Below are 25,863 nucleotides of genomic sequence, written 5' to 3'. Positions count from 1 at the left end.
ACCCAGCCATAAGGGGCTCAACTTTTGAGAGTTTTACATGGCACTTGCCAGCAAATGCCATGTAATTTATTCTCAATTATTTCCCAAGGGTTGCCGGGGCAAACCCAAATTTTAGCTAAAAGTGACAGGAAAAAAAAACGTTTAGTATTAAAAAAAAAGACCGATGAGAGCTTCGTTCGAAATATAGAGGGAACTGAGAATGCGCAACCATTCTCAGGGAATATTGGATGCTATTCCCGTTCCCTCTGTATGGAAAATTGAGGTTTTCAAAGGGAGTTAAAATAATATCAAATTTATACTAATTTACTTCAAAATACAAAAGTATTTGACAGCTAAAATTAGTTACTTTAGCAAGCCTATCAATACCCTTTTACGATTATTGTTACTTTTTCGAAATAAAAGTAAAAACAAATTTATACTAATTTACTTCAAAATACAAAAGTATTTGACAGCTAAAATTAGTTACTTTAGCAAGCCTATCAAAACCCTTTTACGATTATTGCTACTTTTTCGAAATAAAATAAATTTATTATCAAAAACCTTTTTTTTCTTAGTAAAAATAAACGAAATTTTTTACCTTATGAACTTTTGATGGAAATATGCAAATTTAAAATAATAAAGAAAGCCGCGAGCGAAGCGATCGGCTTAGTTCGAAGATTTTGATTCAAATCTTTGCTGATCTGTAATTCGCGGAAGCCGCGAGCGAATCGATCGGCTTAGGTCTAAGATTTTGATTCAAATCTTTGCTTATATTCCTTAAATTCTTTATGAAACTCGCAACAGTTCCATAAAAAATTTTAAATTCTAAACTGTCGAAATTACCGATCGGTAATCACACCCTTCACGGGTGTGTCACTTTTTACAGGCATGTCACTTTTAGCTAAAATTACCCCTACTCGGGTTGCCGGCGTATTTACCCTAAAATATTTTAGTGTAACTTGAAAAATTAAAAAGTTGATTTTTTTCATGATTCTTTCAAACTCGACCAATAATAAAAATTCGAAGCCCAAAGTTATATATATAATGAGGATGCCTTAATTAATTCTATATCTTAAATCAAAATTAAAATATTTTATTACAATGAAGTGAAATATAGGGTTTTATTATTTTGGAGGATAAGAGAATTGATAGAGCTCTATGAAATTTTTGAGAACTTTCTAATCCTTGTAGTTCACTCTTAATCCAAGAAAGTAGCATTATTTTCATTCAATGAAAATATCTTCCCCATACGCACAAGTTTATATGTGTACATATTGTTATAGCCAGTTTCCTCTTAAGCTCTTTAGAGAGCAAGTCAGAGATTTTCAATGTCTCAGAAAAATTGAAAGACGAAAATAAATTTTCACGGCTTATCTGTGTTACTTGTACTGATAACATACACGAAGTGATAACGTCCGACACAGCTATATTCATTGTCTATCTTGTCGTTCAAATTCTCCAAATTAGATTGAGATCCTTTTATTTCCGTATTTAAATCATTACTTCATTTTTTCATTGATCTTTTAGAGCTGTTGCCATTCGTATCAAACTGTCTAGAACAGCAATATGGAAGGATGTATTTATACATTTATATTTTATCATTTCTCAGTTGAAAATATTTTGACATATGGTATAAGTCACCATTGATATTAAAAAATGAGTTGAATAAAAATTTCTTTTACTAACAATATTTTTTTTTTTTCAATCTGGATCAATAAAACTTAAAATTATATTTGCCGCGTTCGATATGTCTTCATCTGCTAGACCAACTATTTCTTCAAATACAGATTTGTATTCTTTGCAAATCTCAAACATCTGAGCTTTGGATTGTTCATCTGCCAAAGGAGATATAAACATTTTGAGGAGACCATGAAGAACGTTTTTATTTTCTGGGCAGGATTCTAAATAAACAATGAAATACTGGAATATTTCAATTGAAACGTAAAGTGTTCGGTCAACGAGGATGGCAAGTATTTCAATAGCATATCCCCTTGTCTTGTATACCATTTCATCCAGATGATTTAATATTTCGTTGATAATATTAATTAAAACATTAATTTCGACGTCGTCTATGTTTTTATATAAAACATAAATGATTTGCTCTTGGAGAGTTTCATTTGGAAGTAGATTTAGGAATTGTTCAATTAATTCTAAAGGAATATTTGGAAGAAATCCTAAAAGTTTAATTAACCAATATAAAATCGTACTCGAACAAGCCCCAGCAAATTTATCGAAGCATCTGTGGATATATTGAAGGTCTAAATGAATTCCATGCTGATATAATAAAGTCAAACAAATTAAACCATTGATTTGCTGATTTTCATCTGTCGAATCAATAAATTCTAGTATTGGTGAGGAAAAATTCGCTATTTCTGGTGGAAGATCTACAGTTGTATTTAGAAGATGAACAAGAAAAGAAGAAAGCTCATAATTGGCTGAAAATAAAATCAGGCTTTGAAATAGACTTGTTTCAGCTAAGTAATTTCTTTCTTGTGTCTTTGCTAATATCGAATCTATTATTGAAATTGCAAATGGAGACGCTTCTGATGTTACGTTGACAGAAATATCGATTAAATCTTGTACAGAACTTGAATTAGCAAATTCTGAAATTGGAAACGCATCTAGTTTGGAAATTTGCTCTAATGTGGTTATTGCTTGAGTATTTTGGGTATTTTTGTAAATTTCTAATAAATACCTGCACATACCGTATGTTTCTGGCTTATCTAATACATTACAAATGTCTAAAAATAAAGGATAAATTTCGTCAGAGTAATCATTTGATTCAATTACGGATACAGCAGTGTTTATCGCTTCACATAGCGAAGGATCCATAGGATTTTCATTAATTTCTTCTTCTTTCTCTTTGGCGAACTCGGAAGATTTCATCATAAATCCATACAAAGAAATTATTCAATTGATTCTATCAAAAATTCCGATCATGATTTGTTTACCACAACTTGTGGAAGAAAAAAATGGATAGTACCAATTTCCCAATCGCAGATGCTCTGCTTGGGTATTGATATATTTGCATCATGTATATGCTTATATGGTTGATATTTCATTGAATGCTAGGAATATCAACCAAGAAGTTCACATTTTGAAGGAATTTATAAGATTATTGCATATTTTATATCATAGGATTTGGAATAAAACTTATATCATACAATTCATTTATCCAGTATAGGTTTATAAAGTCTGAAATCAGGAACCAGTATTTAAAAATAACGCTCATTCTTTAAGCTTGGAGAATTTATCAATCAGCAAATACAGGGATGAAGTTTTTATTTTTTGACTTCAGTTCTCAAATTTCTGAAGTGGCAAACGATATTTTCAATAGGTCGTAAATTTTTTTACTGATTTATTCACTTTTCTTCATTGATGCAACAAAATAGTAGCACAGAACAAAAAGAGAGCACAAATTCCATCTATAAAATTTCGAAACAACCGATATTTGCTCCATACGGCTTCCAATTTGATATCAGAAGTGAATTTTTCGAAAAATTTAAAGAATTGGGATTGGTATTTACATGCACTCAAAGTTGTTACAATGAAGACGAAATTTTGAAGAAAATACAAGGATTGAATTTTCCATATATGAAATTTCTGAATAAGATTTTTAAAAAAGATAAAACACTGAGCGGAAGCTGTCAGTTAGGGAAATATCTAAAAGAAAATGGCTTAGATTATCATGATTTCTCTGAATTTCAAACAAAAGAAGAATTCATTCGATATCAAGAAGAAAAGCTCCAAACAGAGAAACAACAGCAACATGCACAACAAGGAGAAATTGAAAACCACCGTGAAGAAGAAGAAAACAAATTGTTAAGACATGAAAGCTGCAGTCAAGGTAAATCACATCATAAATCTAGAAAACACATAAGGCATTCAAATCAATTAGTTCAACAACAACATCAACAGTTTATGCAGTACCAGCAATTTCAGCAGATGCAATATCTCAATCAAATGCATCAAATGCAACAATTACAGATACAATATCTCAATCAAATGATTCCACGACCAAATCCACTTATTATTTATTACCAACCTGTTGTGTATTTGCAATATCCGTGTTATATGAATCAAACACGTTTAAATTTTGCTCAATCTATTATTTCTACTCTTGAATAAAAATCATTTCTTACTTTTTTTTTCGAAATGTAAATCAATCTGATCTCAAGTTTTATTGAGTAATAAATGATTCACGTCATGTAATTGACATGAAACTTTTCAATCAATAACCAAAGAATAAATTTATATATATATAATTATTTAAAATTTATACAAACAAACATATAAAATAAATTATATTAAGCTTCAGCTCTAAAATATATCGGAGTCATAAGTATCTTCTTCTTCCTCAATTTTATCTTCAATAGGATCTAATTTAATTGTGAGATTAACATTAAGTTCAGAGGTCTTCTTAAATTCATTTTCATGGAGATATTGAAGCGCCTTAGCCATAAGATCTTCTCTTTTCTTTTCTCTCGATTCATCTTCATTGAGTTTTTTAGCACCAATTGGAAATGCATGGAAAGCTTTCTTCAATAATCTTTTCTCATAGAATGATTGAGCAGTAAATTCTTTTCTTCTAACTACATCAATATATGCTTCTTTCATTTCATTGAAATATGCTTTGAGCATGAGAGGTTTAATTGCATTTTGAGCTCTTTCAATTTTAGCTTTACCAGAATTTACATTCTTCATGAGCAAGTTAATCATATATTTCTTTAAATGCCGATTTCTAAATTGTTCTGCTTCTTTAACTTGTTTTTCTTCTTTTCTTAATACCATATTTCCGAAAGCAATAAATGCTTTTCTTTGAAGTTTCTTTTCATGATGTTGAATTGCGATAACATCTCTTTGAGCAAGTTTCTTCATTGCTAAAGTCCATAAAGAGGATAAATGTTTCCTTCTGTAATTTGTTGCGATTTTTTCAAGTTTCAACATTTGCTCTTTTTCAGCAATCATCTTCTCAAAGTTCTTGTGTGCTTGAATTCTTTCGTTTTCTTGTTTTTGTCTTTGTTGATGCTGATGCTCAAGCATCTTTTTGTGTTCCTCAATAAGCTTCTTTTGTTCAATTTTCTTCATTTTTTCTTGTTTTCTCTTTTCTTGCTCGTCTTGTTTCATCCTTTCTTTGGCTTCATTGATTTTCTTCTCTTTAGACTCTTTCGCGCGTTTCAATAACTCTTCTGCTCTAGGATCAGCAACTATAGGAAGAGGAGATGGTTTTCTCTTCAAAACATCAGGAGGACGAAGATATACAGGAACTTTCTTTGGTTGCTGCTGCTTTGATGGAGTTTCTGGCTTCTTTCTCATCCTCTTAAGCCATTTATTGAAGAATAATGCAATGGTTAATGTATTAAGCTTGATTTTTGCTGTATGAAGTTGTCTTTGAAGTTTAGCACTATGAATCCTTTGTTTACATTCTTCTTCATATTTTCTCCTTTGTTCAAGTTTAAAATCAAGTTTGGCTTTCCATTGTTTGAAACTTTTGCGAATAAGACGAAGCTTACTCAAAGTTGCTACAGTATATTCTTTCCTCTTGACTTTTGATGATTTTTCTTGCCATCTAAAAAATACTAAAGATTTTTGAACAAGAATAAATTGGTTGACTTTGCGTTGTAGTAATTCTTGATTCAATTTTGGTTTTTCGTCTACAACCTGACTTCTTTCTGCTTCTTTAATTGTTTCAATAATATTTACATTTTTATTAGGTTGTTTATTCACTTGTAGCTTTGAATAATCACAACTTACTTGATTTATTTCTTTTTGCGCAGTTTTGGTCGGCCTGCTTGTAAGATTTTGGGAATTTTGTATTTGTGTTGCAACTTCAGTGTGTTTATTCTTGGATTCCGAAGTATTTTCTTTTGAAGGAATATTTTGAACGTTTTTATGCTCTTTTGTATATGTTTTCTGTTCTTGAATCGGTAAATCATCCACGACATTTTCATAATATGCTATTTGTCCTTTTTTATGTTGCTGTTTGGGTTTTACTTCGTGAGTTTCTTTCGTGATATAGTTCTTTTTCGATTTATGATTGTGATGTTTTGGAATTTCTAATGATTTGTTATTTTGAATTGATATTTTTTCTTTTGTTGGCAATTCATTGTTTCGAGGTTCAACAACAATTGCAGATATATGTGTGCCGAGACGTTTAGCAATTGGTGGAGGAATAACACCTAATTTTTTCAGTAAATAATCGCATTGATTCATTGCTTGATCTTCTCTCATTTGCTGGGAGATTTCAGCTGTATATTCTGACTTCAAATTATCGAGCCAGCATGAAATCTCCCTTCTTTTCATTGAACTTCAAAATTTTTAACGTATGGATTGACATCATTTGAAATTTCCATATTATATATGATTGCTCATTTCCTTATTACAAAAGTCCAAAATAATACAAAAAGTCAGAGTAGGGGTAATTTTAGCTAAAAGTGACATGCCTGTAAAAAGTGACACACCCGTGAAGGGTGTGATTACCGATCGGTAATTTCGACAGTTTAGAATTTAAAATTTTTTATGGAACTGTTGCGAGTTTCATAAAGAATTTAAGGAATATAAGCAAAGATTTGAATCAAAATCTTAGACCTAAGCCGATCGATTCGCTCGCGGCTTCCGCGAATTACAGATCAGCAAAGATTTGAATCAAAATCTTCGAACAAAGCCGATCGCTTCGCTCGCGGCTTTCTTTATTATTTTAAATTTGCATATTTCCATCAAAAGTTCATAAGGTAAAAAATTTCGTTTATTTTTACTAAGAAAAAAAAAGGTTTTTGATAATAAATTTATTTTATTTCGAAAAAGTAGCAATAATCGTAAAAGGGTATTGATAGGCTTGCTAAAGTAACTAATTTTAGCTGTCAAATACTTTTGTATTTTGAAGTAAATTAGTATAAATTTGTTTTTACTTTTATTTCGAAAAAGTAACAATAATCGTAAAAGGGTATTGATAGGCTTGCTAAAGTAACTAATTTTAGCTGTCAAATACTTTTGTATTTTGAAGTAAATTAGTATAAATTTGATATTATTTTAACTCCCTTTGAAAACCTCAATTTTCCATACAGAGGGAACGGGAATAGCATCCAATATTCCCTGAGAATGGTTGCGCATTCTCAGTTCCCTCTATATTTCGAACGAAGCTCTCATCGGTCTTTTTTTTTAATACTAAACGTTTTTTTCCCCTGTCACTTTTAGCTAAAATTTGGGTTTGCCTATTTTTTTATCCACCATTTCGCAGAATGGTGATATCTATTTCAGTGTAATAAGTATATTAGATGTTGGTTAAACTACTCTCATCTTAATTACCAAATGTAAACAGCAAATTGAGTTTTAGTTTTAAGGGTGCACTTACCACTTTCTGACATGCTCTCAATTTTTTTGACATCCAAGCTTTATATCCCAATTTTCTATAATAAAAAGTTAATATTTTTTGTCGGGAAAAAGTTATTATTTATCATTGCTTAGCTCCTAACATTGCTATTATACTCTTTTTCCATTAAATTATAGATATGATGATATTATCTGAGCGGGTCAGAAAGTGGTAAGTGCACTCTTGATAAAACTCCATTGTATTAATAAGTAGGTGAAAAACACGAGACCTATCCTACTGCTACTTACTCATGATGCTGATTGTAAAATATAAGATGAAAATGGGAACAATAAAAATAAATGTTCAGTAAAATAGACATTTAATGCTATACTAATCTAATTTGGAGCTACCATTCAAAACTAATCAGGTATGAGCAAAGCTTATTGAGTATTATCCAAAATCACTTCAAATAGTAGTAAACAGTCAACTTTGAGATCAACTACTCAATCAGTACTTTAATTTTAATTGTTAGTTAATGAATATTGGATTTGTCTGTCAAACCAGTCTCACTTTTATTAAACATTCTGGCGTGAACAGAAGCATAATTTTAAATATTTAAATAATAACAAATAATATCAATTCATAAATTTCTTTTAGTCATGCCTAAAAATATATTCTCAGGAATTGAAATCGGCACCATGTGATATAAGAAGTTCAACAATTCCTTTATTATTCTTATTGGCTGCTATTTGAAAAGCAGTTCTTCCAAAAATATCTTTTTCATTGATATTCAGACCGTGTGAAATAAGAATTTCAACTATTTCCTTATTACTTCTTAATACAGCATAATGAAGAGCTGTTTGCCCAATTTTATTCTTTATATTGAAATCCACCCCAAGTGAAATGAGAAAATCAACCATTTCTTTCTTTTTATTATTTGCTGCAAGATGAAGAGATGTTTCCCCAAGATTATCTTTTTCATTGATATTCATGCCATGCGAAATAAGAAATCCAACCATTTCTTTATTATTTTTTTCTGCAGCAATATGAAGAGCTGTTCTTCCACAAGTATCTTTTTCATTGATATTCATGCCATGTGAAATAAGAAATTCTGCCATATCTATATTATTTTTTTCTGCAGCAATATGAAGAGCGGATTTCCCAAAATTATCTTTTTCATTGATATTCGCACCATATGAAATAAGAAATTCTGCCATATCTTTATGATTATTATCTACTGCATAATGAAGAGAAGTTCTTCCATATTTATCTTTTTTATTGATATTCATTCCATATGAAAAAAGAAGTTCAATTATTTCTTTACGATTATCATTTGCTGCAATATGAAGAGCGGTTTTTCCAATATCATCTTCTTCATTAAAATTCGCACCATGCAAAATAAGAAAATCAATCATTTCTTTATGATTGTTATTTGCCGCAATATGAAGAGTAGTTTCTCCAATGCTATTCTTTTCATTGATATTCATTCCATGCGAAATAAGAAGTTCAGCCATTTCTATTTGATTATATTTTGCTGCCATATGAAGAAAAGTTCCTTCATTTTCATCTTTTTCATTGATATTGGCACCATATGAAATAAGAAGTTCAGCCATTTCTGTGTGATTACTAAATACTGCAATATTATGAGCTGTTCTTCCTATAATATCTTTTTCATTGATGTTTGCACAATGTGAAAGAAGAAATTCAGCTGTCTCTTTACTATTTTTTTTCTACCGTATAATGAAGAGCAGTTTTTCCATTTTCATCTTTTTCATTGATGTTTGCCCCATGTGAAATAAGAAGCTCTGCCATTTCTTTATGATTATTATCTGCCGCATAATGAAGAGCAATTTCCCCTTGATTATTTTTTTCATTGATATTTGCACCATGTAAAATAAGAAATTCAATCATTTCTATATAATTAAAATCTGCTGCAAAAATAAGAGCTGTTTCCCCAAGATCATTCTTTTCATTGATGTTTGCACCAAGTGAAAGGAAGTATTCACAAAGACATGGAATTTCAAACAAAGCAGAATATAAAATGCATTTGTCAACATTATTAGTTTGATCATAATAAACTAAAAGTGCATCAAGATTTTTATATATTCCACAATATTCTAAATCGATCTCTATATTGTACTCATTCGTCAAGAATGTAACAAAATCAATGTTGTGGGAAATAATTGCATATTTCATCGAATAATTATCTGGCCTTTGATATTTCAAACATTCACTCATGATCTCTTGATTTCCGCATAAAAATGAAAAGTCAAGACATATTTCAGTTATTGTTGATTTAAATTTCGTTCTTAATAACTTGAAACAATCAACTGCTCCGTAGTAACAACATACTTCAAGTAATGAATATTCTGCATTCGAAAATGGAAATAAACTACTATTAAGTTTTTGATTCTCATCAAATTCATCGCATTCTGTAAATAAAATGAATTTTTCGAGGTTGTTGTCAATAATTGCTCTATAAATTGTGTTTTCTGAATGAATGATTAGATTTTCTGATTTAATATCTTCGAAATCACTTGAATTGTCTAATTTAATTCCATATTCTTTATAAAACATGAAATTAAAGATATTTACAATGTTTCTGACCTCTTTAACATGATAATCATCATAAATGAATTTGATAAGTTTCAAGTATGACATTGTGTAGCGGTTGTTATACGGGATAATACTTAAAATACTTCTTATAAAATTTTGAGGAGGGTATTTCATTGAATCAATCAATTCTGTTTTGATAATTTTGTAAATCGAGTTTAAATCTTCTTCATCTTTTGTTTTTAATTGATACAATGCAATGAATGAGTCAATGTAGTATTTGTAGATGCTTCTCAATCGACTGTATTTATTTGGATGCTTGTCAAGATCAGACATTTAAATTTAAAAATTCAAATTTTTATATATCTTGTCTTTTTTGATGCTTAAAACCTAAAAAATTTCACAAAAATAAAAATTATCCTAAAATATTTTTGTGATATTTTTTTGACTTCGCAAATTTTGCAAAAATCTTCCAAATCGATAACTTTATCTCAAGTAATCCTATTCATGACATAAATGAGACAATACCAGCTATTTGTTCAGGGCTGGGCTAAATAAATAAGGTCTGCAAAAATATCATTGAGTTTTTTCTGACACAAAACCATATAATGTCAAAAACTTTGAAAGGACAATTTTTTAGTGTCAGATATTTACAAATGTATATTTTATGACAAACAGAGTCTCAAAAAATGCTCAAAAGGTGACTTTTTAATTCCGCGCTTTTTTGTCCGCCTTATACAGGATTCTAATAAATTATAAAAGATTATTCAAAAGGCGTGGGTATAATTCATGATATGCGCCAATACAAGTAACTGATAACGAAATTATTCAATCAGGAACTCATCTAACAAAATAACTTATCTAGGATCAATGAAAGTTGATCCACTTTTTTAAAATACAATTAAATAGTGCCAATTCGTTCATATTTTTTTGCTCATATTTACACTATTTAACTGGAGAAATATCACTATTACTTGAGTCTCACTAACATGAAAAAAATAACAAAATTAACTGTACAATACATATAAATTGTGGTCTATCATTTTCGGAAAAGGATTCCTATAATTCATGTTAGGAAATGTGGGTCAATAAAAGTTAAAAATAATAATAAATATATCATTTATTTACATCATTGCATATCTATCTAAAAGGATTCTAATTTTTTACCATGTTTATGAAGCCTTTAATATCAAGTTAACAATGTGACATATTGATTGTGATAAAGAGTGTCATTTTTTTAAATGAAACTATTTTAGAGTATTATATCAGAAACACTTACAATTGAATTCACTGGCAACAAAACCATTAGTATTCCACAAGATTGTGTTAGAGATTCGGTAAAATATATTGTTGTTGAGGATGGATTTGAAATCCTTCCTTCATATGCTTTTTTAAACTTAAAAAACCTAATAAATGTTTCTCTTCCGACATCACTCACTACAGTATGCGACGAAGGATTTATATTCACTTCTTATATGAAGCACATATTTTTGCCGAAAAATGTCCAGCTATTTCTTGGAACTCCTTTCGATCAATCTCCTATTGAAGAATTCGAAGTTGATAAAGAAAATAAGTATTATTGTTCATTAGATGGTGTTATATTTAGCAAAGATATGAAAACATTAATTGCTTTCCCAAAATATAAAAACGTAACAACCTATATTGTTCCTAACACCGTTGAAACCATTGGAACGGCATCAATGACGCGATTTGTTTTTCTTGAAAGAATTATCATTCCAGATTCAGTAACATTAATTAATCCTGCATTTCTATATGAAACTTTCAGTAAAGTAAAAGAAGTTATTATCTTTCGAAGTTATCGCCAGAAAAATCCAATTTTTGCCCAAAACATTAATTCTTTTCGCAATTCTGATTTCAAAGAAAACAATATTCAATATATATTTTCAGCACAAGTAGTGAATTCGTGTAAAATTCTGTCAAGATACTCAATATCTCACATTAATTTGTATGTTTTTATATTATTGTAAACGTCGTTTCTATTTCACATATATAGATAAATCTAAACTTTATCTTGAAGATATTTTACTCTTCAAGATATAACACATTTGAACATTAAACTTCTTTAAATTCTATTCCATTTTAATGACGTCAAACAAATGTGAACAAAAATCTCGTTAGTTTTTAGGATTAATAATTACGAGGGGATCTTAGTACATTTCCTTTAAAGCAAATGTTGATTGATAATGCATTGTTTTAGTTTTTTCCTCTATTAATATACATTTTAGATATTCCTATTTTGTGTTTTTTGACAGTAAGATAGATTACTAATTTTTTTATATAAAAAGTGTCATTTTTTGTTTATCCTCTTCTGAGGTATTTCTTCTGATACACTTACAATTGCATACAAAGAAAACAAAACCATCACAATTCCAGATAACTGTGATAGAGATGCTGTTAAATACATTATAGTCAATGATGGTTTTGAAATTCTTCCTTCAAAAACTTTTTTAAATTTTAAGAATTTAATAAATATTTCCATTCCAACATCACTTACTACAATATACGACGAAGGATTTATACTCACTTCTTATATGAAGTACATATTTTTGCCAAAAAATGTCCAGCTATTTCTTGGAACTCCTTTCGACCAATCTCCTATTGAAGAATTCGAAGTTGATAAAGAAAATAAGTATTATTGTTCATTAGATGGTGTCATATTTAGCAAAGATATGAAAACATTAATTGCTTTCCCAAAATATAAAAACGTAACAACCTATATTGTTCCTAACACCGTTGAAACCATTGGAACGGCATCAATGACGCGATTTGTTTTTCTTGAAAGAATTATCATTCCAGATTCAGTAACTGCGATAAAAGGAGCATTTTTATATTATAATCTTAATAAAATAAAAGAAGTCACAATATTTAGAAGTTATAGACAACAAATACCAGATATAACACTTGTAGACTCCTTTTACCAATCAAATTTCAAATTAAATAATATAACTTATATTTATTCATCTCAAAAAGTGAATACATGCAAGGATAATTTAGTATTTTCTTTTATCGATGGATGCATCATTGTTATTCTAAATTTATAAAGCTATAGATGAAATTATCTTAATAATAAGTTTTTTTCTCCCATTTCTTATATTCATTCTCATCATGCACATTAATTGCTTATCCTCAATACAAAAATGTAACTTCTTATATCGTTCCTAGCACAGTCGAAACTATTGGACAAACTTCAATGACTAGATTTGTTTATTTAGAAAGAATAGTGATACCAGATTCAGTAACTGAAATCAAGGGATCATTTTTATACACTACAAAAGATAAAATTAAAGAAGTCATTATTCTTAGAAGTTATCGCCAGAAAAACCCTAAATTTATTCTAGAAAATTCATTTGTCAGCTCTAATTTCAAATTAGAAAATATAACTTATATTGTTTCTACTCAAATACCAATATCCTGCAAGTTTCAGCTGAGATTTTCCATAATGACGAGCTGTTTATATGTTTTTATCTTATTATAACAAATCAATAAAATAATTATCCATAGATTTATAATTTCCTAAAACAAATTCTGTAAATGAAAGTATAGTTCTTCCTTTATGTTTCTTTGCAATTTTGTCAAGATCGCGATTATATGATGCCATAATGAGTGGAATATATTCATTATTATTCTCTGCTTCATATAAAAATAATTTTTATATCATGCAGAATTGAACGGAATATCTCCATCATTTTTCTTTTTGTCTCTCCTATGGAGATCAGAAAATTTTGCTTTCACAATATCTTGAATTAATATTCTTTAAGGGAACAAGTAGCTGTTTGTGATATCCTCTCACAGCTAAACTAGGTAGAATATAGTGATATATTGTAGCTTTTTCGGGCCAAAAATAATAACATTGTATCTTAGAATGTTGGTGATCCAAAAAATTAAGAGATAACTAGAAAGTTGTAATTGCAACCTTTAAATATGTTTTCATTTTTACAATATATGTCTCACAAAAGAAATTGCAGAAGATAGTTTGAGTATAACGAAAATTCCAAATTATAAATAAAATTTTTAATACAAAACAAAAATAAATATAATATAAAGTAATTATTCCATTTCCGCTTTGATAACATCAATAAGCGATGTAATTTGTTGAAGTAAATCCGTGAGATTTGCTCTAAATTTCGTAGATCTCTTTTCGAAGCCTTCATGATCAATTTTATTTTGCTCCCACGGCATATTAGATTCGTTAATATATTTGAGAAGGTCTTGTAGCTGTTGGCTTTCTTGAATCTCTGATTTAAAGAAATCTTGGTTTTCTTCAACAAGCGAATTGATTTCATCAATTTCCTTATTGGCTTCTTCTAACTTTTCTTGTATCTCATGAACAGCTTGGTTATTAGTTTTATAATTATCAGAACAAGAATTAATTTCTGATCGAACATTTTCGGCTTCTTTGAGCTGTACTTCTATTTCTTGATATTTTTGCTGCTTTATGGCGACTTTTTTATCGATTTCCTCTAATTCAACTAAAATTGAGGCAATTTTTGAATCTGTAAGTCGTATATTCTTTTCACGCTTTGCGTTTCGTATTTTCTGTGATTTTAGAGATTCTGCGAGTTCTTTTTCTTGATTTTCAAAAGCAAAAATGTCAATTTCTTGAACTGGAGCTTTTGGTGCAATCCCACTTAACCTTTCTATTTCTATCTGCGCTTGCCGTGCTTTTTCTGATTCTAATACCAATTCAGCTTCTAAAATATCGATTTGATTTAATTGCTCCATTGCTCGTAGCATTGCATTCTTTTCATTAGCACTAACATCGCCAAATTTCAAATTAAACGCGTCATTTATCAATTCTAGTTCAATTTCACCTCTTTGAATTGATGTATTCAGCTGTTCGAGTTCAGCCTTTCCATCATCGATTTCGGATCTTAGTTTAAGCTCTGCTTCCTTAAGCTTTTCGATTTTCACTTTAAGATCGTCAATTTTTTCTGTTGCCATAAATAAAAAAAAAAGTATCAAGAATAAAAACGGTTTTTATCGGTTTAAAAAATGCTTGAACGAGCTATTTTAGAGTTTCCTGGCGATAGAACTCGTTATGAAGTTGACAACATCGCAAATTATGAAGGACCTAATGAGCTCGGTATGCTAGAAGCACTAGAAGCAAAAGTAGACACAAGAGAATTAACTTTAACATTTCTCGGTGAAATGTTTCCAAACTTGCAAAAACTTCGCTTAAATAACTCAATCATACCATCAGTTCGCGATATCGGCTGTGAATTAGTAAATTTACGATTTCTTTCTCTGGCTAGCTGCAATTTAACTTCTTTAGACGGAATTAGTACACTTTCTCACAACCTAGAAGAATTATACGTAGCATTCAATCAAATTACTGATTTCTGTGATCTTTTAGGCATGGAACGTCTCAGAATTGTTGATTTTGAAGATAATCTGATCGAAAATCTCGAAGATATCGAAATTCTCACTACATCACCACAACTTCAAGCATTGACACTTGCAGGAAATCCAGCTGCGAAAGTTCCAGATTATCGCGAAAAAGTTGCGAAATTACTTCCTAAATTAGTATATTTAGACGAAAAAAGGCTTAAGCCTAGGAAGCCCAAGACGCCTAGGATACAGAAACAACCTTCTACCGTTAAATTTGAAGAGGGCTCAGAAAATAATGTTCCAAGATCAATAGAAAAGATGGTCAAAGAGCCACCATCACCACCTCCACAGCCTGTAGAAGAGCCACACCCACCAGCATCACCTGAACCAGCAGACAAAATCACTATTGCTCCGTTAGATTTCAGCCATATCGATGACGACGAAATTTTGATGACAGAACAGATTAGAGATAAGATCGACGATCGACCACCGTCATCTTACGGATCCTTCGAATCTAAAGGATTTCCCGGATTTTTCAAAAATGCTCCGACGAAGACGTCCTCGAAGAGCATATTGACGCCTGGAAAGCCAAGGATTTTCCGCCCTGTGTCTGCAAAGGGAAGGCCAAGCCATTAATCGCCATTTTCGGAATTTTTATATTATATTTGTAAATAAATTAGATTTTTAGATGTTCTTTCATAATAGAAAGCTTTTTCATTAGCATTTGATTAATCAAAGTTAAGGACAGGAGATTCGTTATTGAAATTTTGAATTCGTTATTATGAAATTTCACCTCTTATTACTTCATTTGATTACTGATCAACTATAAGATCAGATTTTCCAGTGTTTCAGAACTATAACCCTGAAATTTTATTTTGGAAAATTCCTGACATCGGAATTAGGCAAATCATAATGTATCGCATAGCGCGAACACAGTGTTTTCATTGCTAATCATCAACTCATTCTAAATTTTCAATATGAATCCGATCAAAATTCTAATATAATGGTTTTAACGCATCCTTAACTACGACAATAAGCTTAACTTGAGCATGAATCAATGAGTATTTAATAAAAAAGAGTCAAATATTCATGCATGAAAAAGTTTTCAAATTTCGATACAGATAAAAATATTCAGTCAAAAACACACATAAATCAAGTTATATTAGATGATAGGCAATTGATAAATAAAATAATTTAACCGCATCATTTTATTAAATTTTGAACTTGAATAATTTGTAAATTTATGTGAAATTGAACTGTGTCAATGATAGAATCGCTGCCATATAACATATTTTTTGGGTTTCTCAAAGTCTTTCTTGAAGAACAAACTTGAAAATTTATCAAAGAACGTTCCTTATATTTTTTGGCGTTTGTAAACTGTTTACAGCCAGTTTACATAAAAGTGGAAGATTTCTATATGTAGAATGCACACTGATATTGAATATCAATGCCATAATTAAAATCATTTACTGTTTTTTTTGTGCTTTTTGAAAAGTTTACGACGAAATTAAATACAATGTTGAGATCTGTTTGCATTTCTTCGCGAGGAGGCTTTGTATTATTCTCCGCGGACTTCGAAGGTAACGGTAAAAATATTCACAGTATTTCTGGCCTTCTTACAGCTTTAACAGATATCTCAAAACGTTCAGTCGGATGTCCAGTTTCATATGTTTTAATGAAAAATCTTGCTATCACAATAGTTCAATCCGAAGAAACTGGTATTAAAGTAATTTTATTCCACGATGCAGCTTATTTTCGCGTTTTAGCACATAGAATTGCAACAGAAATTATGAAAGCATTTACAGAAAAATTCCCTCCAAGCACATATAATGGCAATGATAGTTCAATCTTTAGACATTTTAACAGTTCACTTGGTCCTGCTATTCGCAATGCTTCGTTTTTCATATTACATTCTCTTATAGAAAGATTACGTGGTGCTATACAATTTGCTGTAGTTTTAATAGATGGCGATGCTGCCTTTACATATCCTTCAAATGCAAATTCATTATCAGTTGCTGCGAACTCGCAAGCCCTGCAATTTTCACTTAGCGAAATAGCAGGTATCACAGATGATCAACCTTACGAACTTATTATTGAGGGTGTTCAGATATTCACCCATGTAGTTTTATTTGGCACGGCTGTTGTATTTCTTCAAATACGTGCGGATTATCACAGTACTAAAGTTGTCGCAGATCTAACAGAGACACTGGACATGCTTAGATTATGTTTCCAAACTTCTGAAGGCCTCATGGCTTAATAAACATGACTGTATATCACTATATATAAAAATGTAATTTTTATAATTGTTACTTTCTTTCTTTTTTTTTTGTCAAGTTTCAAATTTTCTTTTTTTCAAGAAAACTAACAAAAACAATCAACAAATTCATATAACAATAGTCTATAAAGATTAATTATTTCTCTATGAACCTCAGTTTAATACATATCTTCAATATTATTTCATCGAATTCATCGATTAGATACTATTGATTGACTAATAAGTAACTTACTCTTTATAATATCATGTGAGTTAGTAGTTCCTAATGAATTTGACTTTAGAGTCTAAAATATATTCTAAAATCATCAATTAAACTGATCCAATATTCTTACTTGGTTAACATCTACAATGGTTGAGCTTGGTTCTGTGGAAAAGAAAGGATAAACAAATAAAATTGTTGTCAGAATTTTATCGATAGGAAATTGAATATCGTAAAATGGCCGTTTGAAATTTTGGTGATACCCCCTAAACTAAAATCATAGAGTGCTCTAATTTAAGATGTCAACAGCCGATGATATCAATAAAGAGCATAATGAAGCAGTAACTAATGAAACAAAACCAAAGACAGAAGATCCAATTCAAAAACTCTTCGATTCGGCTCCTCTTCCATTTAACTATGTTAAAATTCCAAAAGAAGACGAGCCTGCAGTAGAACGTGAAAAAAGATTGAGTGTTCACGTCAATAAAGTTATTACAGAGCTATCAAAAGATGCATTTATTCATAGTGGCTTTGATTTAACAGAAGATAAGATTAGGTTCAATGCAGCATGGGGTAGACAATATCCTGTTATTCAATATTCTAGTTTTGCAGCATGGCAGAAAATCAATCATTATTGTGGAGCTACTCTAATGGGTAGAAAAGACAGACTTACATCTAGAATGCAAGAACTTAAGGAAAGAGTTGGAGAATTTGCTGATTTTTATCCTGAATCTTACTTAATTCCTTCTCAAGCCAAAGAATTACATGAAGTATGGACAAAATACCCACTTTGGATTGTTAAACCTGTTTCCATGTCTCGTGGACGTGGAATCTATCTTCTTTCTTCCCAAAAATCAGAACCTCCAGTCGAAGAAGCTGTTGTTCAAAGATATCTTGAGCATCCTTTCATAATTACAGGTAGAAAGTTTGATTTGAGATTCTACGTATTAGTAACATCATCTTCACCATTAAGGATCTACATGCATGATAGTGGACTCACAAGATTCGCTACTCATAAATACGATCCAAATGCTCCACCAGAAGATGCTCATGTTCATCTTACAAACTTCGCTCTTAATAAAGATGATGAAAGTTTCACTCGCGCTCAAGGAAATGATGAAAAAGTTGAAGATTCGAAATGGTCGATTCCATTTTTCATTAATTTCCTTAAAGACAACGGATACAATGTTGATGAGATCTTCAAAGATATTGAGAGAGTTACAATCTCAACAATTATCGCTGGTTTCTGCTCAATCAGAAATCATCAAAATAATTATGTTAAACATCGTCAAAATACCTTTGAGTTATATGGTATTGATGTTATCCTTGACGAAAACATGAAGTCTCACGTCTTAGAAATTAATATTTCTCCAGGTATGAGTGGAACAGATTCAGTTCTTGATCATACCATCAAAAACCGGCTGATGCATGATACTTTAAGAATGGCACGCATCATTGATTGTGATGCAAGCCTCAAGGATCCATGCCCTGGAATCTCCTGCATTGAATACGAATGCAACGCATCATTATCGAAGGAAAGAATCCGAAAAGTCGAAGGCAGAAGTGTGAAACCATGTGATGATCCTGTTTTCCATGATTTAATGACTGTCAGAGACTTTATTGACGAAAAGCACATAGAAAGTGGATTCAGAAGAGTCTTCCCTAAGAGAAAGACTGTTGACACTTTCATCCCTTGCTTTGACAGAATGAAATATGATGACCTTGTTTTCATTGATTTCATCAAAATGTCGAAAGAAGAAAGACTCAAAGTCGTCCAAAAGAATTTTGAAAAGTATCAACAAAAAATGAGAGAAGTCGTAGAAGAATCACGCTCAAAACTCTCAACTGATAAAGCCCCTCCACCACCAGATCATCTCTAACATATTGTTATTAAACAAATGATATATAAACTTATCCCTAATTAGAGTCAAATTTTTTTTTGAAACGAAAATTATAAAATTTGATGCAAATATTAAAAGGGAATGATTTCCTTTGATTTCTTTTTCAGAAATCAGAAGAAAATTTTTTTCAAGTCGTAAAAATTTAAAATGGAAGATTCAGAGCCTATTGACCTGGAAATCGATTACATTCATACAGCAAGAAATCTAAACGACCATATTCGACCAGAATTATGGCTTTGCACTTTAGAACCTGCAGAAATTGCCAAAAAAATTTTGAAACACGTTAGAATCGATGTGAAAACATTTTCAACAGTTTGCAAAAATGGTCGCGTTACATTTAGTTCTCCATATGTTTATGAATGCGTCCATAAAACTCAAGTTATTTGCCAAACACCTCAAGAAATCTTAGAATTGCTTGACGTTATTCATGAATACCTCGGATTCAAGACAATTGATGCTGTTAAGACTTACATAGAAAGTACTTTAGATCAAAATCTAAATAATAATGCAATCTTAGAAAAGAAAGCGCTTGTTGAAGAAAACGAACAATTAAAATTCCTTCTTGAAGAAAAATCTAAACTTCTCGCAGATTGTACAACCAAAATTGAGTATCATAAAGATTTAGTTGTGAAATCTGCTGATTACATGACCCAACTAGAAAATTTACGAGATATTTCAAATGAACAGTTAGAAGAACTCAGTAATAAAATTACAGCAAAAGACAAAGAGATAAAAGAACTTAAAGATCAAATACAAAAGAATGAAAAAGAATTTAATCATAAATATCATGAAGCTTTCGGAATGAAAGATAAAGAGATTGATGAATTAAAACGTCAAATAGAAAAGAACAAAACAGAAGCAGAAAATAGATATTCAAAAGCTGTTTGTGAACGAGAAAATGAAATCCGTTCATTAAATTCGATTAATGAACAATTACAACAAAACATCAAGACAAAAGATAATGAGATAAAAGAACTCAAAGAAGAGATACAAAAAGTTAAAACAGAAATGACTACTAAATATAATAACATTGTTTCATCAAAAGATAATGAAATAAAAGAACTTAAAGAACAATTACAAAATAAAGAAAAAGAAATTGAAAATAAATTAAATACAATTAATAATGAAATTAGAGAAGTTAAAGATAAGAATAATAAACTAGAAACTAGTGTAAGAATGCATTTAAGCACAATAGAACAAAAAGATGCATCAATTAGTCAATTAAAATCTTCAATCAGTTCTAAAGCAACTGAAATTACTAATCAACAATATAAAATTCAAAAAATGACAACTGAAATCAATAAATTAGAATCAAATCTGACTGCAAGTAAAGAATTAGATGTTAAAAGAGTTAAAGAAATAGAGAATATGAGACAAAAAATAATGAATAATGATGTAACAATAAATGAACTTAAAAGCACAATTGCTACTAAAGAAAGGGAAATAGAGAATTTGAGATCAGGCACTGGAATGAATAATGAAGATATAGATTATCAAGAAGAGCTTGATAAGCTTCAAACTCTATTCACTGATTTAAGAGTTGCATCTAGAGGAAAGAATATAAAAGCTTTGAATTCTGCAAAAGATGTTCTAACAATGATTGACGATGCATATGATGCTGATAAAAAGACAAAGATGAAGATAATAAGTACTATTAATTCTCAGAAATTACCTGATTTCATAAAATTGTTTACAACTATCGTTGCAGATAAATAATACTATATTAGTGCGTGTTTAAATAAATGTTGAATTTAATAATTTTTATTGTTTTTAATGAATATGAGCGAGAACATTTCTTTATCCGATATATGTAAATTTGAAGAGTGAGTGTATTGAAAACTGATGTCAATAGAAAATTATTGAATTTTTAAAATACATATTTCTATTGAGATATTTGGATTGCTTAAACAAACAAATAGAATCTCTGTGCTGATAAAACATATCTTTTCCAGATTATCGAAGATTATGTTTTTTTCTGCTTAATTGAGTATTGATCTTTAATCTATATCACTGCATTCTTTCATATAATGCATACACTCAATCACCTAAAGTTAAAACTGTTAGAATAAGAAATTCGTATCAAAAAATATCGAAAATATGCATTTTTATTGCAAATTTATGCAAAAAACATATCTGTTGGAATGCATATACTATTTTTTCTATTCGAAAATCGGTCAGTTTTTTGAAATTGTCAAAAATAATAAAATGAAACTCTTCAAAAATCTCGGCTCAGAGTTCACTTATTTTTGGAAATCCTTTTTAGATAACCTACCAGAATGGTTTGCTACAATATGTCTTGCTTTGGTATCTGTAGTTATCGCATTAATGATAGAACCTAAACAAAGAATCGCATTCTTCCAAAATTTCAACGAAAGATATCCATATTCAGGAGAAACTCTTGGTGTTCCAGTTGTTGCTATTCTCATTATTATTCTTCCTTGTGCAACTCTTGGTTTTCTTGCAATAACGTATCCACGCAAAATAGATTTATGCCTCGCAGCAATGAGCTTAGCTCAATCACTTTGTCTTACTCTTTTGATTACTGAAGCACTCAAGGTTACTGTTGCTCGTCCTCGTCCGAACTTTTTCTCTTACTGTCAATATGACGAATCTTTAAAGAAATGCACAGGCCCATCATCCCACAAACGTGATGCTAAGCTTTCTTTCCCATCAGGACATGCATCAAACTCTTTTGCAACAGGAACTTGGATGTGCTACTTCTTAGGCAAATTCTTTAATAATGGTTCTGAAATTTGGTGGATAATGCTTCGTTTTATCCCTATAATGATCGCAACATTCATTGCAGCAACAAGAATTACAGATTACATGCATCACGTTAGTGATGTAATCGGAGGAGTTGTAATTGGCATTGGATGCGCAACTCTTATATATAGAGCTCAAGAAAATAGAATTTTTATTCCAAATAGAAAGAAAGATGATGAATTATATCAACTCTGAGCTTAATCCGATCTATTTATTTTGTTCATATATACGTAAATAATTTTATCGCCTTATTATGTTTTATTACGGGAAATAAATTTTTAATTTCTTTCATTCCGTAAAATATAACAAAAATATTATAAAACAAACAGAATTTTTAAGTAAAAACACAAAATCTCTATAATAAATCTGCTTATTGTATACAAGAAAACAGATTGAAATAATAATATAAGAAAAGTAAATAATATCGAGAATGTAAGCATGAATATCTTGTAAAACCATATTTTCTTATGGATCTTTTTGTTGGCCATCGTCAGAAGCGGACATTTGTGCAAGTTGTCCATAACCACGTGATTTTCGATCTGCTATTTGTATTTGTCTAAAGAGTATACAGACAAATAAATGAGATATGAAATGGGCAATTAAGAAAACACCTCCTCCAGATAAATTTAAGCTAAGTCTCTTGCACATCTCAACATAACATGCATGAGTTGGTGATGAATCGCATGTATCATCTTTAAACTCTTTAACTGTACGAAATCCGCAGCATTTAAGATTATTTTGTAAAGGAACAATTTGAGGGCTATTAGTGAGGAGTTCAAACGATGGATATAAACTGAGGAAGAACGGATTTGTGTTCAAAGTCCAATAATATGCGTAATGGATTTCGATTGAAGCTACAATAATTGAAAGAAGCAAATTGATTAGATATAAAACATATTTCTTGGTAACCATGTAAGTCAAAATCATGAATAGTGTAATTGAAAAAAAGAATACTGGGACTAATGAAACTAATAACGGTGTTTTTGTAACATAACCGAGGCCACTACTAACAAGCCATGCTTTAGTGGTAACAGCCGTTATGATTCCACCATATATATTACAGATTATCATAACAATTGCTGTAATATACGATCTTAAGTTCATAGATTTTGTCAATTTTCTGAACAAAAGAAAAAACTTTTGATTGACAAGAATACAACACTGTCATATGATTTTCATAGCTTCTATGTCTATTGCCATAGCAACATATAATAGCTTGTCATTGAGCATTATTAAGTATACAGCATCCTCGCAGCTAAATTTTCCATTATGTAAACCTCGAGCCGCAAAAGTGACATCAAGGTTTACATAGATGGGTTATATATATAGAATTAAAAGCATGAAATGCGGATCGATTTTTATCAATAATTGGACATTCTATTTTTTAAAAAATAAACATATATTTATATGGGAAATTAGGGAGATCTGAAACTCAAAAATTATTTTTGAATTTTAATATGATAAATATAATTGTGATGATATACATCGCAAATAAAATATTATTTCGGAACAACGATGAAATGTGATAAATTTGATTCTCTCAAAAATCGATTTTGATGTTTTGATATTAATTTATATCTTATATACATATAGGATATATAATAATTTTATAACATCAAAAAGTGACAATTTGCGGTTAGAAAAAGTCATCAAAACAATTTTTAATGATTTGATTTAACATAAGCATAGACCATCTCTTTGATATTTAACTTCAATTTCCCGAAATGAAAAGGATTTGAACAAAAACGATTATTTTACGATTATTTTTTGTAAATTTTTTTAAATTGAGACTGACATCTCTAAAATCTTCTAAAAAATCCAAATATCAAATAAAATAATATCATTAATATTCCTCTCAATTTAAAAAATTTTTATAAATTGAGACTTCAATCTCTAACATCTTCTTAAAAATCCATATATCACAAAAAATCACGATTTTATTGTTATTCTCAATTTCAAAATTTTTTTTCTCGTAACAAAAGATCTTTTTGCATGACAGCAAGGCAGAAATTTGAAACGAAGTTTCAAATTTCTCAATCTTGCATTCTGGGCACGTAAGTGCCCAGAATGCTAAAAGGCGCGTAGCGCCGTCTCTAAATATCAAATTTATTATTATAATTATTTTATTAAATTTCACTATAAATCGATCTGTTATAACACACTGGTGCATGACAGCCTTGTCCATTCATGGGTTATATATATACGGTCTAGGTGAAGACATTGCGGATCGAAGATCCGCAATGTCTGAACCCCCCAAATTTATATTAAAAAGTATGTTATTATATGGGAAAAATTCGAGATTTCGAACTCAAAATTTAGAATCGGGTTATTTTGGATTCTTTCGCTTTGGGAGGGCGCAAAGCGCCCTCCCAAAGCGATAAAAGGTCGAAAATGCTTATCGAATAAAATCTTATATCAGAAAAAATGACTTTGGATATGATAAATATCATTGTTATAATTGATACATATTATACTGCACATTATTTTGAAATTTTATTTTTTCAAATTTTAATTTTGATTTATATCTAAATATTATATGATTTTAAGATAGCATCTCTCAATTTTATTAAAACGGTTTTTGGTTTCCCTCAAATATGTTAAAATTGAGAAAAACAAAACATTTTTAGGTGAAGCACTCTGAAGTTCTGAGCCAGACTTCAGATATCTCGATACAGTGAAGTACCCAAAATCATGTGCATTTGCCATAAATATTTATCGCTCGAATTTTACAATTGAACTTTGCGTTCGATATTTGATTATACATACTTTCGAAATTGTAAGACCTAGCGACCACACACTAACACAATCACTCAGCCGAATCAATTGATCCAATTCTCCATTATATTATTGGTTTATAATAAGAAAATTTGATAAAAAGTCAAAAAATAAGCGATATCAAAGATTACTTTATGGGTGTACTATTAATTGACCCTTTTCTGATTAATTGCGAATTACTGAAATGTATTTATTTGTTAGATTCTTATATAAATTTGAAAAATCTCTTTATTTTCTTAAGTTCTACTTACAATTTGTAATCTTTTATTTCATAGATATATACTTTTAATAAAATAACAAAACTCAGTTTCATTATAACAGACTTGTCATTTAATTCTATCGGCGCGAAGCGCCGATAGAATTAAGACAGTATATAAGGTAGTCACAAAATCTAAGTAGAAGGGCTTTGAAATATTGAGGGGATTTGAAATTTTGGCTCTCAAAATTTACCCTTCCTCACTACTCGAATTCCGAGCCTCTCAATGAATTTCCTCTCAATTTTGAATGGTTTATATTGACTTTTGAATACCTTTATTGAGAACAAAAAAATAAATATATTAAGATTCGTATACTATTGGCATTTTTCATAAAATGAAGGCCTAAAAAACAGGGCCATTCAAAAAATGAATTGTTTTGGGGAGTGGTGGATCTAGCATCTGTGTAACAAATAATAAAGATTGGCCGTAAAAATTAGGCCTAATCTCTTTTTGGTAAAATTTTGGAAATTGATATCTCTTTATATTCGTCTGTCGTGAGGTAC

The 25,863-nt window shown here is 30.1% G+C and overlaps 12 protein-coding genes across 12 annotated transcripts, besides 3 other annotated features; 6 read left to right on the top strand and 6 right to left on the bottom strand.

The window, feature by feature from the left end:
* Nucleotides 1–97: 97 nt before the first annotated feature.
* Nucleotides 98–898: a mobile genetic element.
* A 782-nt stretch (nt 899–1,680) lies between these two features.
* TVAGG3_0505190 (armadillo (ARM) repeat-containing protein family) lies at nt 1,681–2,865 on the bottom strand (the record flags this gene model as incomplete). The annotated part of the gene is made up of 1 exon (XM_001326534.1): nt 1,681–2,865. One exon carries the CDS (start codon nt 2,863–2,865, stop codon nt 1,681–1,683), a length of 1,185 nt encoding a protein of 394 aa, XP_001326569.1.
* Nucleotides 2,866–3,344: 479 nt separating this feature from the next.
* TVAGG3_0505180 (uncharacterized protein) lies at nt 3,345–4,117 on the top strand (the record flags this gene model as incomplete). The annotated part of the gene is made up of 1 exon (XM_001326533.1): nt 3,358–4,107. The coding sequence occupies one exon, from the start codon at nt 3,358–3,360 to the stop codon at nt 4,105–4,107; it is 750 nt and encodes a 249-aa protein (XP_001326568.1).
* A 182-nt stretch (nt 4,118–4,299) lies between these two features.
* TVAGG3_0505170 (uncharacterized protein) lies at nt 4,300–6,282 on the bottom strand (the record flags this gene model as incomplete). The annotated part of the gene is made up of 1 exon (XM_001326532.1): nt 4,300–6,282. One exon carries the CDS (start codon nt 6,280–6,282, stop codon nt 4,300–4,302), a length of 1,983 nt encoding a protein of 660 aa, XP_001326567.1.
* A 107-nt stretch (nt 6,283–6,389) lies between these two features.
* Nucleotides 6,390–7,191: a mobile genetic element.
* Nucleotides 7,192–7,314: 123 nt separating this feature from the next.
* Nucleotides 7,315–7,533: a mobile genetic element.
* A 432-nt stretch (nt 7,534–7,965) lies between these two features.
* On the bottom strand, nt 7,966–8,901 carry TVAGG3_0505140 (ankyrin repeat, PH and SEC7 domain containing protein SECG-related family; the record flags this gene model as incomplete). Its single annotated transcript, XM_001326531.1, has 1 exon — nt 7,966–8,901. One exon carries the CDS (start codon nt 8,899–8,901, stop codon nt 7,966–7,968), a length of 936 nt encoding a protein of 311 aa, XP_001326566.1.
* A 106-nt stretch (nt 8,902–9,007) lies between these two features.
* TVAGG3_0505130 (proteasome regulatory particle assembly) lies at nt 9,008–10,177 on the bottom strand (the record flags this gene model as incomplete). Its single annotated transcript, XM_001326530.1, has 1 exon — nt 9,008–10,177. The coding sequence occupies one exon, from the start codon at nt 10,175–10,177 to the stop codon at nt 9,008–9,010; it is 1,170 nt and encodes a 389-aa protein (XP_001326565.1).
* A 3,687-nt stretch (nt 10,178–13,864) lies between these two features.
* Nucleotides 13,865–14,807, bottom strand: TVAGG3_0505120 (uncharacterized protein; the record flags this gene model as incomplete). Its single annotated transcript, XM_001326529.1, has 1 exon — nt 13,910–14,803. One exon carries the CDS (start codon nt 14,801–14,803, stop codon nt 13,910–13,912), a length of 894 nt encoding a protein of 297 aa, XP_001326564.1.
* Nucleotides 14,808–14,854: 47 nt separating this feature from the next.
* On the top strand, nt 14,855–15,892 carry TVAGG3_0505110 (uncharacterized protein; the record flags this gene model as incomplete). Its single annotated transcript, XM_001326528.1, has 1 exon — nt 14,855–15,826. One exon carries the CDS (start codon nt 14,855–14,857, stop codon nt 15,824–15,826), a length of 972 nt encoding a protein of 323 aa, XP_001326563.1.
* An 804-nt stretch (nt 15,893–16,696) lies between these two features.
* Nucleotides 16,697–17,498, top strand: TVAGG3_0505100 (uncharacterized protein; the record flags this gene model as incomplete). The annotated part of the gene is made up of 1 exon (XM_001326527.1): nt 16,707–17,447. The coding sequence occupies one exon, from the start codon at nt 16,707–16,709 to the stop codon at nt 17,445–17,447; it is 741 nt and encodes a 246-aa protein (XP_001326562.1).
* Nucleotides 17,499–17,846: 348 nt separating this feature from the next.
* Nucleotides 17,847–19,582, top strand: TVAGG3_0505090 (protein polyglutamylation; the record flags this gene model as incomplete). Its single annotated transcript, XM_001326526.1, has 1 exon — nt 17,964–19,544. One exon carries the CDS (start codon nt 17,964–17,966, stop codon nt 19,542–19,544), a length of 1,581 nt encoding a protein of 526 aa, XP_001326561.1.
* A 130-nt stretch (nt 19,583–19,712) lies between these two features.
* On the top strand, nt 19,713–21,309 carry TVAGG3_0505080 (spectrin binding; the record flags this gene model as incomplete). The annotated part of the gene is made up of 1 exon (XM_001326525.1): nt 19,713–21,281. The coding sequence occupies one exon, from the start codon at nt 19,713–19,715 to the stop codon at nt 21,279–21,281; it is 1,569 nt and encodes a 522-aa protein (XP_001326560.1).
* A 429-nt stretch (nt 21,310–21,738) lies between these two features.
* TVAGG3_0505070 (phosphatidate phosphatase protein) lies at nt 21,739–22,569 on the top strand (the record flags this gene model as incomplete). The annotated part of the gene is made up of 1 exon (XM_001326524.1): nt 21,771–22,523. The coding sequence occupies one exon, from the start codon at nt 21,771–21,773 to the stop codon at nt 22,521–22,523; it is 753 nt and encodes a 250-aa protein (XP_001326559.1).
* Nucleotides 22,570–22,753: 184 nt separating this feature from the next.
* On the bottom strand, nt 22,754–23,606 carry TVAGG3_0505060 (uncharacterized protein; the record flags this gene model as incomplete). The annotated part of the gene is made up of 1 exon (XM_001326523.1): nt 22,794–23,399. The coding sequence occupies one exon, from the start codon at nt 23,397–23,399 to the stop codon at nt 22,794–22,796; it is 606 nt and encodes a 201-aa protein (XP_001326558.1).
* Nucleotides 23,607–25,863: the final 2,257 nt, after the last annotated feature.

This window comes from Trichomonas vaginalis, chromosome II, assembly GCF_026262505.1.
Source record: "Trichomonas vaginalis G3 chromosome II, whole genome shotgun sequence".
In the NCBI taxonomy this organism is placed as follows: domain Eukaryota; phylum Parabasalia; order Trichomonadida; family Trichomonadidae; genus Trichomonas; species Trichomonas vaginalis.
This window is presented reverse-complemented; position numbering and strand designations above follow the sequence as displayed.